Consider the following 20,421-nt stretch of genomic DNA (forward strand, 5'->3'; position numbering starts at 1 on the left):
TAGTTAAACTAAGAGGGCCTCCTCAGTACAGATGTGGTCCAAGTGGCAGTTTGACTTCAGGTCATTGTTGTAGCCTGCTTTAAAAATGCCCTATTGTTTAAGAACAAAGCTAAAATACTATTTTTACTGACATTACACTGCTCATTTTCTTCTTGATACAAATCTGTTCATTTTTAACAAACACATACAGCACAAATTGTTTAAGTACACACTGTTTTGGTCAGAGGGTATCTTGCCATATGTTATTCGTGAACAAGGTTTGTGACCTTTCAGTCAGCAGACCTGAAGTGAAACATTACATGATAATAATGAGACACTTGTGTGACCTTTTGGTGAACAACAGAGAAGTACTGAGAGAAAAATGGGAGCTGGCCAGTGAAGCGGTCCAAGTTTGGAGTCTGTTTGTGCTGCAGGGGGCAAAGAGGGGAAGCTGAATCGTGTCCCTCCCCGAGGTCAACTGGCATGTTACATTTTAAAACATCTGCTGGCATTTTATAGTCTTGGTAACATGACTGTAGTATCACCAGTGTCTCGGCATCTTAACATCCTCACTATCCTTTCCTGGCTTTCCTTTGTTCCTTCAAGGAGAAACTTTAAATTCAAAGCAAATAATAATAATAAAAGTCATGTAAGGTTCAATTCACTGTACGGGTCACAGTGACCTCTATTTAGTCCAGAAAGGCTGTGATGGTATTTATTAATATCTTTTAATAGTATATCCTCATGACACACAATACACTTTACAAATCCTTATAGCACTTTCTTTTATATCAACATAATTACATGTGGTATTCTATTGTAAATCATATCTTCTGTTTTATTGCCTCTATTCTGTTGGTTGACCTTTTTTTTTTTTGCCACCCTGCTTTAGAAGCGTCTCCTGTTGGCAGAGATTCAGCTTCATTTTTCACAGGGGAAATGTGTGGTGGTGAAGCAGCTCTTCCAAACACGTCCAACACATCTGTGCAGTTGTACAGTGGTAGGTAGTGCAGAGGGGAGACGAAAGACAAACGACCGTTTTAACAGCTCATTTCTCACTTGTACCAACATGGATGATATCAAGCTGGCTCTGCTGGGTGCTGGGAAAACCGGTGAGCAGACATTGACGCAGTCTTAACACTGGCCTATTGTTCAGTACTGCTCTGTTGATCTTTGTTTTTGTCTGTAAATCATGCATAATTCAGAGAATAATGTGGACTATACAAAAGTGTGTGTTTATCTAAAATATCATACTGCCCATTATGAAAATAGTAGCGACTTGTAAATAACCAAATTAGCTTCCGGTCAAGAAGTGATTTTCTCTTGATGAAGTCAGTTTGACATGAATGTGTCCCCTCAAGTTAATGGGAGGATTTCCATTCTTTAGCTTAGAGGTAATTAGAAGACATTTCAGTGCATCCTGCTTTTGTGATCACTGATGAAACTGCTGCATTGTTATATAAGAAAAAAATACACAACACTAAATCTGCATTGAGATTTAAATTTTTCTTTCCTTTACACTTTGTCACAAAGGTATATGTTGTATTACATTAAGTATCTAAGGGCTATATATTTCTGTGCACAGTAGAGTCCAACATAAGGACACATACATTAATTTGATGACATCTTTGAATGATGCCAAAATTTAAATGTTTTCCTTTCATATTCTTCCCAGCTGTTCTGCTCCAATTCCTGACAAAACGTTTTATTGGAGAGTGTGCTTCCAGTGCCAGTACGTATATATGCTCATTAAAGCTGTAATGTTGTTATATCATAGAAAAATAGATGTATATGAGTCTCATGGGTTTTCCACAGCGTTTCAGTCGGCCTCATACTAATTACATTATATCAATTTAATGTGACTCAACAAAACCTCTCTCTCACTGTTTCATACGGGTTTGGAATCAGTAACGTTCACGTTTTACCATCACTCAGTGTTTATCTTACAGGCTGTAATAGAATTACAGTTTGCAGGGAGGTATAACATTTCAGTCCTTTTTCACTTCTGGCCTAAATTAATTAGCTTGTTTGCCTCCTCTGAGCAATCGGGCACCACAGTAAAAAGCAATCATTGTTCCATAATTCTTCTGAACTGGCACTGTGATGCGTTCTTTGCCTTTAAGAAAGCTTTGTGCATTTTCATTTACTGGACTTCGCTCTCCACCTGTATTAATGTTCACTGGTTAACAATTAATTCATGTTATTTCCTATAACAAACATACATATTTTGTATTTGTTTCTCCGCAGATTCTTAATACAATAAAATGATCTCCATTGATGGGAGACATGAACAAACAACTAAATATTTGATCCATGTTCATAGGTAGGAATGATACGTTATATACTTTTGGGTGATGAACTGCAGTTATTGTCTTTAGTACCACACAAAATTGACCAGACGTTACCGATCTCTGTTTGGGCTTGAAGGTATTTATGATATTACCCTGCAGTATAGGTGAGCAGTCTTTAAAGGTTTATGCTGTGACTATTACAACAGCAGAATATGTTTACATAGAGCCTGTATGATTTTCTTTACTACCAAAGTGTGTCTCTGCTGCATGCTGTGCTGTAATTTTCTCTTCCAGCACACATCTTGTTTATTTTGTCAAATGTTGTACCATAACATTTTCCACAGTTTCCTGTAGTAGGTTGGTTGTCAGGTATCCCACGTTTAAAAATGATCATAGCTTCTGTAGTCGGATCAGTTGATGGACGACGCACTGCGTTTGATCTCCACGTCCGCCTTTGTTGTGTCAGAGTTGAGGCAGCAGTTGCATCCTGGAGGAGCCTGTGAACTGGGCAGATGGATTCGTGGTACAACATCAGTGACCGAACGTCCTTCCTCCACGCCAAAAGTGTCCTGCGGCAGATCAAAGAGGCCCGAGAGGAAAGCCGTAAGGGGTGAGTGACCATAGTTGGTTGGTAATGAAGCTGAGCTGAGGGATTTACTTGAACTAATGAGCCCCTTCCCTGAGATGAACGTGTGAAGGCCTATCAAGGTGAGGATCAATGTGGTAGCTGGGAGTTATGGTCTAAAATCCACCATGCTGAACTGGAGTATTCCAGTATGAAGTTTTACTTTGTAGTGAAAGACGGCCCATGTGAGCAGAAGCACAGTGGGGTGAGAACATTTAGTTTTTGACTTTTGAATGCTTTATATTCACTTTTCCAGTTTATGCTAACTTAAATGAAAGCAGATATATATATTTCATTTCACTAAAGGGTTTTGCAAGTTGGCAACCACTGAACGCATTGCACACAATAAAGACTGTACGACTGTAAATATACTGTAACAACAATGTCAACAGACAAAATATGGTAACCAAGAGAACATTGTACATTTATGTTGGCTATATAAGTACAGCAGCTGAAGATGTTCAATGCTATAGAGATAACTAAGCATTATGAATTTTTTGTGAATCTTTGAGACCTGATATTGTTGTTTTGGTCAGTTTACACGTGGGCATCACAATTATTTTCAATCTGGACTGCCTACAGCACCCGGTTCGCTGGTTGTTCATTCTCCTGTAGCTGACTGGTGGCCGTGCCAGTCTTCTTGGTGGGGAACAAGCAGGACCTGTGTAACGCTCGGCAGGTATACAAGGAGCAGGGACAATGCTTGGCCCAAGACGAGTGTTGCCACTTCCAGGAAGTGTCTGCAGCTGAGGATGACCTGGAAATATCGAACCTCTTTACAAAGCTCATTCGTCTTGTGATGGATAACCTTAAGGGCTGTGCAGGCCGCAGACGATACAGACGATACAGTGGCTCCAGGTCCATGGCCAAACTCATCAATAATGTCTTGGGTAAAAGGCGGAAGTCTGTCTGACGGAGGAAATCAGTGGTTTTATAATACATGTAACTAAACATACTGGGTACTTCGGGCACTTTGTATTAAGCAACAATATTTACTAAGCATTTCAAATGACCAGCTTTACTTAAATTCAATGACATCTCACATTTTGAAAAGAATGAGACCTGATTTGATTGTACGCATCAGCAGCATGAAAAAGAATCCAAATTTAAGCTCTCAAAAAATATGTCAACATTAACTGTTTTAGTTCATCTGGAACAAATACAATTTCTTATGTCAGTATAAAACAATGGCTACAGGTGGGGTCAAAGGTCAAAGCATTAACAGCTCAGCTTTCGCTGTGATGTTAAGGTTATAAAACAGATTTCACACACCATTATTCAATTATGTGTATATTTACCTTTTCCTGGTATGCTAATTTACATAAATCCACAGAATCTATGCTAAAAAGTTTGCAAAGCTGCAAGCAAAGTTGATTTGGGTTTGCAGCTATTTGTTGTATCCCTTTACTTTCTGACAAAGTTGTAATAGATACAGTCTTACAACTAAATGATTTCACAATTTGCTGTTAATAGCTCACTTACAATAAACAATATGCTTCTATCTGCTAATGTAGAGAAAAAGTCAAGCAACTGAAAAGCACAAGTTAGTCTCGCAGACCCACTTGAGATATAGTTTGCTCGGGGGCAGTTAAATCTCATGCCAAGTTTAAACTTCAGGCTGCCCAAAAAAGATTTAAAGATTTACAACGGACCTTTTCCACTGATTACTTAAAATTGCAAACAGTAGCACTGTTTTAAGATGGAGCCTGTTTAAACTGTTTGGAAAAGAAGCAAGATAATAATGGAAAAAGTTAAAACCAAAACAAACACACGATAAATAATATTTAAATGAATAAAATGAAAACCAAACAACATCAAAGCAGCAATTAAATATTAAATGTGACTGCTGTTCTGAGTTTGTAGCAGAAATCATTTACAAAGAAATTTAAATTGCGGCTTTAGTGTTGTTCTGATGTGACAATCCAATAAATGCTACTCTAAACTGGAGTGTAGAAAAAAGGATCTTGAATCGTTAAAAGCTGGCATTGATATCAAATGGCTGAGCATGCTGATGTCTGGCTGAGTTAACAGCATGTCTTGGTAAAATATTTCACAGTGTAAGGGAAAGAAATATGTTAAAGTTTGCTCCCATAGCCAATTATTTACTAATGATTTCAAATCTGTTGATTTAATTGGTAGTCTGTGGTCAAAGTTGATAAACTGCAAAACACTGCAAACAGCTGACTATCCGAGGTAATAATGATTTGATATCTGCAGATATCTATAGTATAATTGTTCTAAAATAAATTGTAAACGTAAAGACCAACAGAAGTCACACGAACCATTTTGCTGTCCACTAGATGGAGACTGAGGGCCGAGAGAAATCCAGGGTGCCTCAAAAAAAAAAAAAAAAAAAAAAAAAAAAGTTTCTATGCTGTAAATACATACAAGAGAACAAGTTTGAATGCAATGAACGTCCCGTCGTGGCCAAGTTCATCTCTTAAATCTGTTCTGTTTCACGTCCGGTCAACACAACAAGCGCATGAGACGCCACAGTTCAGTCACATGAAGTTTGTCCCTCGTCACTTCCCATAGTCTCTCGCCGAAAAACTTTCATCCGGTAAAATACCAACCTGCTGAATGAAAATGAGGAGTTCAGAGAGGTGAGGAACTTTTTTTTGTTGAGTTTTCTAATGGCAGCCTTCACGCAGTACACAAGGTATACGCGTATTATTACCCCCTCCCCACCCCACCCCTCCTTTTGCTGGTATTTTCTTTAAAAGGGGGGAAACGTTTATGCAATTTCATGTTTCGTTGCCATGACAACGTATGCCATCAGAGATTGCGACCTTAAAATTTACACTCAGTATTCAAGTTTCCTGCGCTTATTTTTTTTTTAATTTTATTTTAATTTTAATGAGAGTCGCGATTTCTTGTAACGTTACGAGAAGCTCGACGGAAGTTCACCGTCTATACATCACGTCCACTCTGTAATATCTCAGGCTTTAATTAGCTGTTTGTAATACGCTAACTAGCTCGTGCGGTTAACCGAGCTGCAGGACACGGTGAAAGTTGTTTTCAGACGTGAGCTCAAAAAGAGACGTGAAGGACTTGGCTGTGAGCTTTATTAAGTGTAAAGAGCACAGACAAAAAAACAACAACAACTACATACACGGCGTGAAAATACCACCACATCCTTTCACCAAACCAGTGAGTCCATGATGAATGTGGAGTTATCCTGATTCAGGTAAAACCGTCATCATTTGCAGTCGTTTCACATCTGTCTCACATCTGTCTCACTCATAAAGGATAAGATATCCTACATATTTTAAATTGCTACCAGTTTTGTCAGTAGGGCAGTGAATGAGTAATTACTGACATCTGTGTATTTGATATTAACATGTTGAGTTTTCTCATTGCCATACATTTGATTCGTTCTTGTTTCTGGCCTACATTTTTTTTCTTGAGATGTCTGCTCTCCCAGCTTCCCAAGGATGAGCCCAGCAAGGGCAGAGATTAGCCCTAACCAGGATTAAACCAATGAGAAAAATTTGAATTTGTTGGCCCCTTATCTTCTAGCAACATGTGGAGTGCCCCGAGCAAGTGGCAGAATTTGATCTTTGGCTTCCTTTTGGCAAAGCATGTTTTCTTGCCAACAGACACTTATCAAACATGACCAGTGAAAACAGGAGGAATTCTTGGAGGGGCCTTTAAACGATTTGTTTACAGGGAAACTACATGCACCACTTCTTTGCAGCGTAGGAACAGCAACTTAAAGTTGCGGGCCCTTTTGTGTCGATGCTGTAGTCCATCAGCCGTCAGGTAGGGTATATATATATATATATATATTTTTTTTTTACAGCTTTTCAGTAAGTCTTTTGTCTGCTTTAATGGCTTAATATCGACATGTTCTTGCTATATTACAGTTAGACCAGAAGCTTTGATAATCTCTCTGCATAACATTAGGATTCTCTCCATAACATCGTGAAGTAGTTCGGATATTCGCATTCTAAACATGCAATTTCCTGCCTCATCAGGTAATGTAATTCCACGCTTCATTAGGCCTGTGAAGTTTATCATTTGTCATCAAAGCCAAGCTGTCAATAAATGATTAAGTTTCACATGAGTAAAATGTAATATTGGGGCTCAGGAAAAACGGATAGCAGTGTACGTTTTAATTGCAGTTAGTAAGGTTCTGTTTTTATTTGATTTCCAACTATATTTCAGCAGCTGCTTGTTAAAGCAAGAGGCAGTGTTACAAAGTAAAAGCCTAATTTATTCAACTATTTATGCAATTAAAGAAAGCAATTTTCTGAAGACCCTGAACAATAATTGAAATGTGTCATGTGTTGATGGTCTGGTTGAGATTGACTACTGGTAACTGTTTTTTGTCATTTTATTTTCAGCAGTATATTTAATTTCTTCCTGGGATAGAGTCCCGCTAATTTTCTCTACACTACGGTTGTGCTGCAGGGCAACGACGATTATTTCATCAATGATTATTTTCTAATTTATGTCATCTGGTCTCTTATTTTTAGAGTTGAAGATGATTCATCAATAGATCAATGGTTTAGTCTATAAAATGTCAAACACTAGTGATAAATGTCTATCATTTCCCTAAGACAAGGATAATATCTTCTGGTATCTTGTTTTGAGGCAGAGTTTAGAGTCCTTACTGCAGTCTTGTTGACATTGAGGGTGTGAGAAAGAGTAAATTACCTTGAGTTAATGAAGCAGGTTTAAGAGGAGAAAGGTTACAAAGGACCCGGGTCATCCCGTGTATGTCCCCACAGTCTTTGTCCCAAAGTGACATTGATATTGCGTGCCTTGCTCTTGTACAATGCCCCACCAACACTTCCAGTCATTAGATATTATTTGTATTTATTCACATACTAGTGTAATTAAGCAGAAATTGCTGTCTGCCAGAATGATAGAGAGGTGAGGCAAGTATGGACCTGACCTGTGATGAACTGTCGGCTCTAATTACGTCCTTCTGAAACTGGAGACGAGGCAGACTCAATGTACAAGGTGGACTCAGCCTGGTCGTCTTAGGATCGGGGTGTGTACCGATGTTTGCTTATCTTTCAGTGTGTCTGTGGGTGTACAAAGAACATTATGCTCTGATAGTTCATTTTTTTGGTCATTATTTGACCTAGTTAATAATTATTATGTTATTATTTCTGGTGTCAGTCCTCCACCTATATGTTGAGAGTAAAGAGAGGAAGAAAAAAAAAAAAAGAGGTCCATATACAAAATGTAGTGGTCTGACTTAATCAAGTCAAGAAAGAGAGAACGAGCAGCCAAGAGGTCCTTCTGGGAGTTTTTGAAATTTCTCAAGTTACTGATGTACGAGTAACTGGAAGGAGGACGGAGCCTTAATGGAAAACATTTTAGGTGCACAGGTGGCACAACTCTTGTCTGCTGAGTGGTTTAAACCCCAATTGTATTTTCAGCAATTAAGTCATGCAACACACACAAGTGGCCATGTTTTGCAAGCCACTAAATGATCCTACCTTTGCCACTCCATTAACAGTTCTTGAGTGTTATTTGGGTCAAATCAAACGAAGAGATTTGGGAGAAATAGCAGGATCTTCCTGGCCGTCGTGGTCCACCGGTGGAGAAGTTTCTAATTGGTAAAAAAAGAAAGAAAAAAAGAACATAACTTTTTTTCAAAAATGCATTTGCAATTTGTGTTTTAAATGATAGTAAAAGGAACAGCTATTGTGTTTGTCTATACTATATTAATCTAGGAATTCCTCAGTGCACTTTGGACTAATTCTGGTCATTTCTGAGCCAGTTCTCCATCTTAAGCCCGATAAGGCCCCAGTTTTTGTTTTTGTTTTTGTTTGAATGCAAGCTGAAGTGTAACAACTTTTATTTGATTAGGCTTTATTAGTAATCTATTTAGTTTTTTGACCTACAGTTTGAACTATAGATGTAGGCACCCCAAGCTTAAAGCAATTCAAGACGTGTGTCTGTTAGTGACCCTTTTGAAGGCCAGACTTCTCACCCTCACCTGACCTTGAGATTCCATTTCCTTTGCGTCGGAGATCTGGGGCCAAGGACCAGGCACCTCTGTCTGGGCGACACCTGAGGCGCACAAAAACCTCCTCCAGTCATCTCAAATCCTCTGTGATACACTCATCACATGCCTGTCTTCCACAAATGAGCTGTGATTGAGGTGATTTGAATTTCCAGAGGCTGTCACAATCGTTTTGATTGGAAAATAGACAGGACATAATGGGAGAGACAGGCCTGTTATGAGAGCCCTGTCAGGGCTAAAATAATGCATCGGAGTGAAGAGGTTAAAGACACCGCTTCCTTGTTAATAATTAATTGCTGTGCGTGTGGTGGATCCACTTCATTGCTTCCAGTCATCACTTGATAATTGCTTTACATTTAATTTGGCTTCAGAGACTGTTTTTCAAGCTGTGTAAATTTAGCTTAAAGTGAATATGGGCTCAGACAGAGACAGCAGTTTGGTTATAAACCAGGAATAGAAAAAGTTGACAAGTTAACTAAGGAAAGGTAACGTTTCAGTGATTCTGTACACTTATTGAGGGGTCTGGAATTAACTTCATAAGATAAAGCAAAAACATAATGTTCACAATATTAGTACATTAAGATTCAATAAAACATATTTTGCTCATCACTTGGCACTTTCTTGAAACTGACAATGATGATAGTCGCTTGTATTGGTGAATATTGGTGTGTGTGTCAGAGTTTGCTGCTTATTTTCTGTTTTGTACTGTGTAACTGCAAATGTGATGCCTTTGGGCTTTAGACTCTTGGTTGTCCAGCATTGATTGGGCTGTAATGATTAGGGATGACAGTAAACTGGGTCATGAAAGAATGAGAGGACATGCCTGAGTGTCTTTGGGCAAGACACTGAGTCCTAAGTTGAGCATCGGTGTGTGAATGTACTCCTAATGGAGAGCACCTTGCATGGCAGCTGAAGTGTGTGTGAATGGGTGAATGGAAAACAGTGTAAAAAGCGCTTCGAGACCGATAAGGTGACCACTTACCACTTAATTAGCAGATTTTAACAAACCCCTCTCCATGACTCCATTCATCTGCAATAACAAGAATACTTGAAAGAGGATTTCACTGATTTTTTTTTTTTTTTATCTATGAGAATAACAAATTGGTTGCCCAAAGAAGTTCAGTTATTTGTCAGTTAAGAGTTATTTTGCCTATTATTCAGCGGCTTGATCAGTTTCAGAGCGATGACTGCCCTCTCCTTCTATCTGTAGCTGACACAAGCAGGTGTTAGTGGACCCGCCATGAACCTGGTGTCCGCCCGGACCAGTAGAGACACGTTGGAGAGGGATGTGCCTGTTCTACGCCTGGAGAATGATGAGGACCTCAGGGTATGGAGAGTTTTTATACATGATTCCCAGATAGTCCTGGTATTGCTACGGGATTACCACTAGAGTAGTTACACAAAGTCACTGGTGACCTCTATAATAGCACACTATGTGCAGCACAAGAGGACCAAACACCACTTTGCTGCTGTATAGCCCCCCTTCATTGGGGAATTTGACTGCTCTGTTTGCCAAATCCAAAGCAGCCAGTGCTCAGCCTTGCATGCACACAGATAATAATCAAGTTAATTAGACCTGAGATTGAACTAACTGCAGCAGCAACTTAATCATTTGTAACTTGATTAAAAATACTATAGTCTGCAGCTCCAGAGACCAGAAAACTTTTACTTTTTTTCAGAGGGCTCCAAATTAGGATGTATGTCAGAGCTCAGGTCTCGAGTTAAGACAGTTTTGAAAAACAGCAGTGAGATGATCGTAACGTCTTAAACACAAGCTCAACGGATATCGTCTGCTGTATCTGACTGACAGTGATCAGGTGTAGATTACAAATGTATTAATCTTTTCTTTTGTTTCTATTCCCATAGGAAATTTATGAATTTGGAAGGAAATTGGGTCAAGGTAGCTTTGGAGTTGTTTATGAAGCCACCCACATTGAGACACAGACAAAATGTGCTATTAAGCAGGTTTGGAGACCAGCGGTGAGTGTCTTTGGCATCCCTCTGGGAAGCCCGCTTTATTTTTTATGTGATAAAAAAGTTGCACTAAATAACAGGGGGTACTGTTTGGAAAGAAACAAATGCAGCTGTGACTTTGTGACACATCAGGCAGGAAGTTCGAAAGTTGAGATGCTGGGGCACGAAATAAACATTCTCAAACAAGTGAATCATGCTCACATAATACGTCTTCTGGCAGTCTACCACACTACCATGGTAAGCATTGTTGTCCTATAAACCACAAACTCAAAAATAGCATAATTAAGTGGGCGGTTGAGTGTAATGCATGTAAAATATCATAATCTCCTATTACTGATGAGCACACACATATTAACTGTATAATAAGATGCATTTCTCTTCTTGTTTAGATGATTTATTTGGTTACTGAGCTTTGCAAAGGAGGTGAACTCAAGCAGCTGTTGAAGCAAAAAAAGTTCTTTACAGAGGACGACACGAGGAATATAATCTCTAGTTTAGCTGACGCTGTTGTCTACCTTCATAAAAGAGGTAATATCATTTTAAATCATGTTTTATCCTGCCTAATTATACTGTAGTGTGGAACACGTAGTCCTGGATTATGTTTTAGGCTAAAGCAGAGTTCAGACCGATGTTTTGAATAACGCCTGCTTACGTTAATTTACAATAATGCCTTACTGCCAGTATTATATTCAAAATGTGTTGCCCTCAGTGACATGGGATTTGCTTTATTTTGCTTTGCTTTGAGTTATTGAAGAAATGTGGCTTACTTTGATAAAATAACAAACTTTTTAATTAATTTGTAAGTAACAATTTGAAAGCGCTGTTTTTTTTTTTTATGGTAAAATCTGTTGTTTAAGGTAATTTGGACGCTGCTTGGCAGTTAGTCATCATTACATGTTCATACTGACTAACAGGTGTTTTTATATGGATTCTCTCTGCGGTGGTTTCCCTCACCTCTACAGATACTAATAATACTAATTAATAGGCGCTGCCTTTGAATAAGTTATGAAATGACCAATCACGAAAGACCCTCCTTTTAAATTTGTTCACATCTTCTGAGATGATCAGGTTTTTGCTGCCCTTCGTCGCATGCAGCTGTTAATCTTAGCTGTACTTTGGCCCAGCTGAGCTTTGAGCTTTAATGCTAATGACTGTAAAAACACTGTACATTTGGCCTATCCATGTAACTATGATTACTACATATCCAATCGTACTATCTCTGTTTCACAGTGGGTGACCTACAGGATAATTACTGCAACTAAATGCACCAACAATTATTTTATGGTTGGTAATTATGATGTGATTTCAATCTCATTAGTGGTTTATCAAATAACCAAAAGAAATGCAAAACTAACTTGTGCATTTAAAAAAAAATTATAATCCTTATTTCTTGTATGTATATTTATTATTATTTATGAAAATGAAATTGAGAGGTTAGCTGCAGGCATGGAGTTGAGAAAACAGGAATTACTGGAATAAAAATATTTTAAACAGAGAAAGAAAAACAGTACCTTTCAGACGTCTGTTTTGTGCACAGCAATCGGTCGAACTTGTTTTCTTCTGCTTTCCCTCACTCCACCAACTTTTGTTAACGAGGCCCTTCAGTCTGTTCTTCTGCAAACAAGGTAAACAGATCACTGTGTTAGTGTGTACACAGATAGTTCTTTCTGGTGACTGACCCGAGCAAACCGAGTCACGCGTAATTCTGATCAGGAGCATATTGTTTTTCAGCAGTTTAACTCTTCCAACTCTTATCATATGGTTCATGAAAACAACTAAAACATTTTGAAAAACAAACAAAAAAACACCTTCGTTTTCAGCAGATCAAGGATGCTATATTTTTGTCGGATGACTTTTCAAAACATGGGCACAAGCCACGGTTCCAGCGCATGAAGCTGCTTAGTTACATTAGTCTTTATTGATCCCTGTGGGGACATTTGTCCCCTGCTTCACTTGTCTTAACCGTAGTAACGTGGTTGTCTCCGGGGTGGGAGAAAAGCTGAAGCAACACACGGAAAACAAACAACTACTAGTTTGTTCTCATCATGATTATAATTGATGATTTACCTCTGAATCTTTTTGGTGTTTAATTTAGGAAATCAAGAGTTAAGTGATAAGATCCGTGGTTTTGCCACTATGAGCAATTACCCTTTACACCCATTTGATCCACTGTTAATATAAGAATATTGATATGAACATTGATTACAACACCTAATCCTGGAAATGCAATTTAACATACATAAAAAAATAAAATAAAATAAGCCTTCATGTGTGTAAATCTTTTCCTGCTCACATCCTACAGATATAGTGCACCGCGACCTGAAGCTTGAGAACATTCTTGTGAAAAGTCCTCTCAATGAGGATGACGGCAGGATCAACATCAAGGTAAAATGGTGACACAAACCAAGACATTTTCCGTCACTGCTTGTTCTCCGTTCTGTGCCGGACTGAGTTCCACCTCTGACGGACCCTCTTTCCTCGCCCACCGTCTCCTCCAGAGTTAGTAAAGGCTTTAAATACTACCTCGTTATGACGGACTCCCCATGGTCAATTCTTTTATGTTACACCTTTACAAAGAGAGACTGAACTGTGTCTTTAAACACGTACGCGAACACACTCTTACTGTGCATGTAGTGAGGAAGGGTTGTCGCGGCGCAACATCAATGTTTTATTTTTATTTTACAGAAGTCGGTTAGCTTTGTGTCTGCTCGTGTAACTTGTCAGCAATCATTGCTCGTGCTCCAGCTCTAGCTTTGTCCCGACAGAAGTCATGTTTGTTTGAAAATCACGTTTATTTGTATCATCTTTTTCTGAAGTGCTTTTTTTTTTTCCCACCTAGGTGACAGATTTTGGATTATCAGTGAAGACAGGTGGTGTTGGGATTGAGAACATGATGACGAAGGCCTGTGGGACTCTTACCTATATGGGTATGACACCTGTATCTCATGCAGCATGCCAGTAGGCCACGCAGATTACCACAGGCTGAGTTTGATGAACATCACTTTCTGCAACACGCAGGTTTTTGGTTCTACCACCGAGGGCGCCGAAGGATTTTGAAGACATTTTGAAATTCGTAAAACAGTACTGTGCATAAGCTTTTGAAAAAAATACTGTAAAGTGAGAATTCTTTCAAAAATAATGTCAAGAATTGGTTTTGTTTACCAATTATCTTCATACAAATTATTGTAAAGACAAAAAAAAAACCTAAATTAAATGAATATTTGGTGCGATAACCTTCCCATGTACACTTGCACAAATACTCAAATGTTCTTGGCCCAGTTCTTCTGAGGATTTAGACGGTCTCTGTGTCTTCCGTCTCTTCATATGATCCCAGATTGACTCCAAGATGTTGAGGTCAGAGCTCTGTGGGACCATACCCTCCTTGTTCTTCTCGTCACCATAGATACTGTAGTTCCTCAGGACTCTGGCTGTGTTATTTTGGACGTTCTCACGGTGTTGATTGAATCTGTGACCAGTCGGATGCCTCTCTAACGGTATTGTCTGATGCCTGGACTTCTCAGGTCCTTGTAGCACTCGTCAGCCCTTCAGTGAACAAACTGCCTTCTGTCGGAGTCAAACATTTCAAATTTTGACTCATTATTCCAGAGCACCTGCTCACATTTTTTCTGCCGTCCAGTTCTTGTGTTTTCGTGCACTGGTGAGCCAATTGTCTTTGTTTTCACATCGGATGAATGGCTTTTTGGCTGCGAGTCTTCCATGATTGCACTGCTGGACATCTTCCCATCTTGAAGGGAAGTCAGCTTGATGTTTTCTCTGGTCTGCTGCGTTCAGCTTCCTTGGCTGACCACTGTGTTCCCAGTGTTCAACCGTCCCCGTGCGTCTGGACAGCACGTCTAGAAACTCTTCTAACGCGGAGGGGCTACCTCCTGTCCTGTTATTTACTTCATTATGTAAGACTTTTAGATGAAGCTGCGACTTCTTCATCAATGCCTCACCCAGTTTTATCCAGCCAACCTTTTCTGTTACTGTTAAGGATTTTGGTTTTTGCCAAATTAATGATTTGGTTCATTAGCACCCGTTTGGTAAAATGATTCCATAATGCACTGGATTGTAGTCCTACAAATTATTTTGTTAGTTTGTCATTATATAAATATCTCACTGGATTATTTCAATGTGGCAAAATGAATGTGACTTACAAATTTGGAAGATCTAAAATAACCAGCCACAAATGTTGTGAAACTTATGCGCAGTATTGTATATACTTATCTTATTATATATGAAGTTTTAAGTGAATCCTTTGATTTTCTGACCGTTAGTGGTGCTATGGAGCTATGATGATGGGTAACTGTTTTGTTTCTGTCTTGTACTCTACTGGCATTACTGACACACCAAAAAATACGTAGCGCGTGCGAGATAATATTTCTTTAATTTCACACTGTTCCACTGATAGTAGACAAAAGGAACGTGTAAGACTCACAGCAGTCACGCAAAAATGTCTGTAACTCAAACGCTGTTTTTAATGAAGCGGCTTAACTTGGAATATGAATGAATATTACAGCCCCCCCTGCTCCACCCGTCATGGTGCTGCGCCCCATCTGCCAGCAGCAAGAGCAGTCTCGGACCTTTATGGTCCCCCCCCCCCCCCCCCCTATTTTATTTGCTTATTAAATGGGGGCTCAGCAGCACCGCTATTGGTCAACGCTAGTTTTAACTGGTATGTTCATGCCCCCCAGATGTTCGTATCTCAGACGTAGAAAGCCAAACATTTGTGCACGTGTGTCGTTTTCAGCACCTGAAATGATGAGCGGTCGGGGTTACACCCAGTGGTGTGACGTGTGGAGCATCGGCGTCGTTATGTATATGTTGTAAGTAGACACACACGCACAACTGTTTTCATCCGTAAACACTGATGCTGTGAATACAGATGTCTGAGCCGTGTGTCCCTGCAGGCTGTGTGGGGAACCGCCATTTGTTTCCAAAACAATGACTAAACTGCTTCATGAGATTATGAACAAAGAAGTCAAATTTTCTCAACCCGTCTGGGCCACCGTCAGTGACGCAGGTGACATCGAATTCTCGCATTCGTAAATTCAATTTAAATTGCGGCAAACACGTTGCACGCGTGCAGTTTTCCTGGTCGGATTGTCACGAACACGCTAACCTCGGGTCTGTCTCAACAGCAAAAAATCTATTGACTTGCCTTCTGAAGGTGGATCCTGCATACCGCATGTCTGCTAATCAGCTGCTAGAAAACCCCTGGATTACAGTAAGGCACTGATTCTTCCAGCTGCACACACACGAACCTTATCACATGAGTCGCATGAAGAGCTCTGATTGGGTGCTTTATCCAACAGGGTGACACGACCGTACCTGCTGTACCGTCCAATGTACTGGAGATGATGCGTCACCACCTGGAACAGGAACCGGGTAATAATTCAAATAGTGAAGTCTTGATTGGATCATTTTAATAAACAACATCGCGCAAGTGATAATATATGGCAAGTTGTTGACATATATGAAAACAACAGACAAAGAGAGTAAACAAAAATCCGTTTGTAATCTGTTTAATTTAAGGAGCCGAGGTAACCGGTAGCATGAAGTTATTACTGCTGCTGTGAATAATTGCTGTTTAATGTACTTTGGAGTTACCAAAAACAATATATGTAACATGTAAACGCGAGGCATTTGATTTTCATACAGCAGAGGGTACTGAGGAACAGAGAAGCAGAGGATGGACAGAGACGTAAACCAAAGCCGGGTGTGGTTACTTCATGTAAATGTTATTTAAAATCATCCACAATAGGAACACCGACTCAGGAGGCTTTGCCCCTCACCTGCTCTCAGGACGTCTTGGAAACCGTCCCGGTCCCTCCGGCAGTCTCAACACAAGCAGACAGCCCATCTAAGCTCAGCCCTGAGAGAGACAGCAGCTCTCAAACACCCTCCACATCCACAAGACCGGTATGTGTTTAACACCACAACAATTGGACCTCGCCTGCACGTGTGATTTGTATTTTTTTTTATTTAAGAGTCCATATTGTTGTATGGCTCCTTAAGACTAGAAAACACAAGTCTGAGTTTTCCTTTAAAGTAAACGATCACTCTATAGGTCAGTCCTTATTTACTATGTATGGTCATGGAGTCCAGGTATAGATGTCTCGTGTTTGTCTTTGGGTCATCGTAGTATGCTGGTGCTAGCAGCTCTCAGCAGGACAACCCAGGACAGCCACCCACCGCACAGGTGTGTTGACCTTCCAACAACTTGGCCTTTTCAGTTCAACTTCCATTCATTCTTACATTTATATTTGTATTTTTACATTTATATAATGCACGTTTGATCCAAATTTTTCTCTTACATATTTGTACTGTGATATGTTTTGGATTTTAAACCCCGATTTTCTTCCTCAACCTCCTTTGTGCTTTCACGTCAGCTTTCATATTCACCACTAGATGGTGCCAGATTTACCTCTAACAGAAAATGGTGATAAAGGTGTAACCATGCAGCTGTTTTTACATGAACGTCACAGTTAATTCTGTTACGTAAGATGAATATGAATCTTATCCCTGCAGCCTCACGCCGGTGTAAAACCCCCCACACAGCCGAGTGCAAAGCAGCGCAAACGTCAGGACAAGAAGGACCTCTGCACAGGACAGAAACAGGCCTCTGACCTCAGTAAGGCAGATGACCAGAGACTTTGTTCCTCCAGTAAAGCAGGACTGGACCCCGCAAACCCCCAACCAGCGCCAAGACCAATAGCCTCTCAGAATAAAAGTAAAAAGCGAGCCATATCACAGGAGAAGACGTGAGAGGCGGTTCTTGTTTTATTTCTTGCAGTTCTGTTTATTTGAGCAGTGATGTGAATGTAGCTACAGTGAACGTTAAAAGGTGTATGGTGATGGTCAGAGGCTAAGCAGTGTCAAAGAAATGGGCCTCGTATGCAGAAGTCCAAAACCAGTGAACCTGAGGGTCCAGCTTTAGCGCTGCCTCCTGCCGAAGGAAAGGACCCAGTCTGAGGCGTTTTCCCAGTTGGGGCCAAACTGCTGGACAAATGCTTTCTTGTACACAGCCAAACTGTTTGAGAACACCAAGAAGCCTAAATATAGACACACTTTTTTTTTTTTTTTATAGTCGCCAGCAAACGCAGAGCCCGAGTGAGTTTGTTGGATATTATTGATGCTTTTATCTTACAGCTACGACCTAGTTAGTTAGGCGAGTAAAGACAGCCACCTGGGAGATTTGAGCACAGCACAGCTCGTTCCTTAATGAACTGTTTAGTCATCTGCTTACTGCAAACAGCATATCTTTTTGTTATTAATGTAATAGGTAGATGTAGATATTTAGTCGTAAAAGAGACTTTAAATGTGCCAAATGTAAAACACAGAGGTGAACACAGAATTGTGCATATTTTATATTCACGGACAAAATATGTTTTATTGTTTATTAATTGCAGAGAAAGAAGTCAAAAAGAAAAGAGGAGATTTGACTGTGTATCACTTCGCGACACCAAAGTGAGCATTAGGGATTTTTCCTTTTCTTGTGTTCTGACCTCTCAATTCCAAAACGTCCTATATGCAGTGACTGCAGCCACTCAGTGTCAAAACAGAAAGACTGTCACACAGGCCGGTTACGCTCCATCTGAATGCAGAGGATTGAGACCGAGGGCAGCCACGGGTCTAATCTCGTTTGGAGGCCATTGAAAGCAGTAGGAGCTACTTTGAGGGCACTGCCATTCAAGCACAGGTTTTTTTTTCCGCTGTAGAGAGAATAATCCCCAGCATAGATACAACATTAAAGTATCCAAGCATAACGCACAGAGGGTGCATTTCAAATCCACCCATTTGCATCTTGAAGTGAATGAGTGCCAACAATGGGGCCTTGTGTTCATGCACCGGCTCTGTTTCAGCTTGTATTAACAAATGCAGTCCGCATTTGTTTTCTTGAAGGCAGAGATCACTGGAATGATATCGGTGATGTTTCCTAACTGTCTTTTTTTTTTTTTTATATTTATATTTTGATAAAACAGACAGTTCATGAGAGTGAACAAAAGACCAGTGAATTTTCTTTGATTAAAGCTGCAAAGCTTGATTAAACCTGCGACACTGCTGCGACGTTACTGACATAGCGTATGACTGGTTGACTGAGACTGCTATAAACAGCAGATGGAGCTGTAGTAAGTAGCCGGATTCAGTTCCTGAAGTCGGTCTGACAGGAGGGTGCTGTCCCTGAAGCTACCTACTTTTGTGCACAAAGATGTGTAATTAGAATTGATTGCTTGAGCCACTGCCCATTAAAACTGTGATGTCCGTGTAATGTGTCACTAATGAATATGATGTCTGTTTATATCTTGATGGTCCAAGACACGCTTGATTTTGGGTGCTGTCTTGTAATGTTGCTGGGGGATAATTTGAGAAATACAAAAAAAACAAAACACACAACAATGATTTGTGTGCTTAGTTAAATCCTTTCAGACTACCAAAATAGACAACCGTCTGGACAATTTTTGTAAGAGGGGATATATATATATATATATATATATATATATATATACACTTTTAATTAAAAATGGGGAAACAAGATGTCCAAGCAGATTATGACCTCCGGAAAATGACTGCAGTGCTTGTATTTGCCTCTGGGTGGAACACATTTAAACTGAAACACATCCAGAAAATATGGAAGAATCAACATCTTCATTAATATTGACAGGAGGTTCAGATGTTGGTAAAATAGTCAGTTCTTATTGTTGCAAACAAATAGCAGCCTCCGGTTGGACTTTTACTTCTTTTGCCAAAACAACAGAGAGAAGTGGTGTTAGAGGAGGCGGGGGACAGAATGAGAGGCTGTATGGTGGATAGGTTAGGGGCGTGAATTTGGGACAAAGCACGGAGGCAAAGGAAATTAGAAAATTCGTCGGGATGGAACGAGGGATGCGCCCCCTGGCCCCCCCACCCCCCACCCCGCTTCCTCGTCCCCAAACCCTCCCCTCCTTTTCCTCCAGCAGTGCTCCTGACAGATGGAAGCAAGGGTGGGTTGATGGGCTGGAGGGATTAAAACTCTGCAGCCCCATTTTGGAGCCTGAAGAGAGTGTCACTCCTGCGAAGGTGGGGTGCAGAGAGGCACTTGTGGCGAGAGTCACGGGGCGTGTGAAGTGTGCGCACGCTGGCTAATGTCAAAAGAGGCAAGGATGCTTCCCCTCTCTTGGCCCCCCTCTGCTCCGACCACCTTCATCCACGGAGGAGGGAGATGCTCAGAGAGAGAGAGAGAGAGAGAGGGGTGGGGGGGTGGGGTTGCATCTTAATAACCTTAATAGAGCTCCCTTTAATTAATCAGCTCATCTGCAGAGGCCCGATACCTGCAGCTGACCCCCCCCCCCCCGCCACCCTCCACCCTCACCCCGACACAACATGCTCACACTGCTGCTGTGACATTGTGGTAATGAGGTAACACAGCTACAATGTCATGGAAATGTTGCAGAGACGTTATCTGTGGGAGCTCATCACACATGCTGATGCTCCTGATCCCCTTCAGTGTTGGCGTTGTGCGGCGGAGACGCGCGCGTGTGTGTGTGTGTGTGTGTGTGTGTGTGTGTGTGTGTGTGTGTGTGTGTGTG

General features: G+C 40.4%; 2 protein-coding genes across 2 annotated transcripts; both read left to right on the forward strand.

Annotated features, from left to right (window-relative positions):
* Nucleotides 1–992: 992 nt before the first annotated feature.
* On the forward strand, nucleotides 993–3,808 carry rerglb (RERG/RAS-like b). Its single transcript, XM_069174420.1, is given in 7 exon segments — nucleotides 993–1,091; nucleotides 1,655–1,711; nucleotides 2,227–2,267; nucleotides 2,270–2,302; nucleotides 2,737–2,792; nucleotides 2,794–2,880; nucleotides 3,511–3,808. Coding segments are annotated over 7 exon segments (615 nt in total). The 5' UTR covers nucleotides 993–1,048.
* Nucleotides 3,809–5,439: 1,631 nt separating this feature from the next.
* On the forward strand, nucleotides 5,440–19,113 carry stk33 (serine/threonine kinase 33). The gene is made up of 14 exons (XM_069173889.1): nucleotides 5,440–5,498; nucleotides 10,089–10,205; nucleotides 10,745–10,858; nucleotides 10,985–11,089; nucleotides 11,242–11,380; nucleotides 13,155–13,237; nucleotides 13,692–13,779; nucleotides 15,603–15,678; nucleotides 15,763–15,875; nucleotides 15,994–16,079; nucleotides 16,168–16,240; nucleotides 16,617–16,774; nucleotides 16,998–17,054; nucleotides 17,384–19,113. Exons 2-14 carry the CDS (start codon nucleotides 10,119–10,121, stop codon nucleotides 17,618–17,620), a joined length of 1,416 nt encoding a protein of 471 aa, XP_069029990.1. The 5' UTR covers nucleotides 5,440–5,498; nucleotides 10,089–10,118; the 3' UTR covers nucleotides 17,621–19,113.
* The last annotated feature ends 1,308 nt before the right edge of the window (nucleotides 19,114–20,421 follow it).

This window comes from Embiotoca jacksoni, unplaced genomic scaffold, assembly GCF_022577435.1.
Source record: "Embiotoca jacksoni isolate LCO1_2020_lvr unplaced genomic scaffold, fEmbJac1.0.p SCAF_6, whole genome shotgun sequence".
NCBI classification, from domain to species: Eukaryota; Metazoa; Chordata; class Actinopteri; family Embiotocidae; genus Embiotoca; species Embiotoca jacksoni.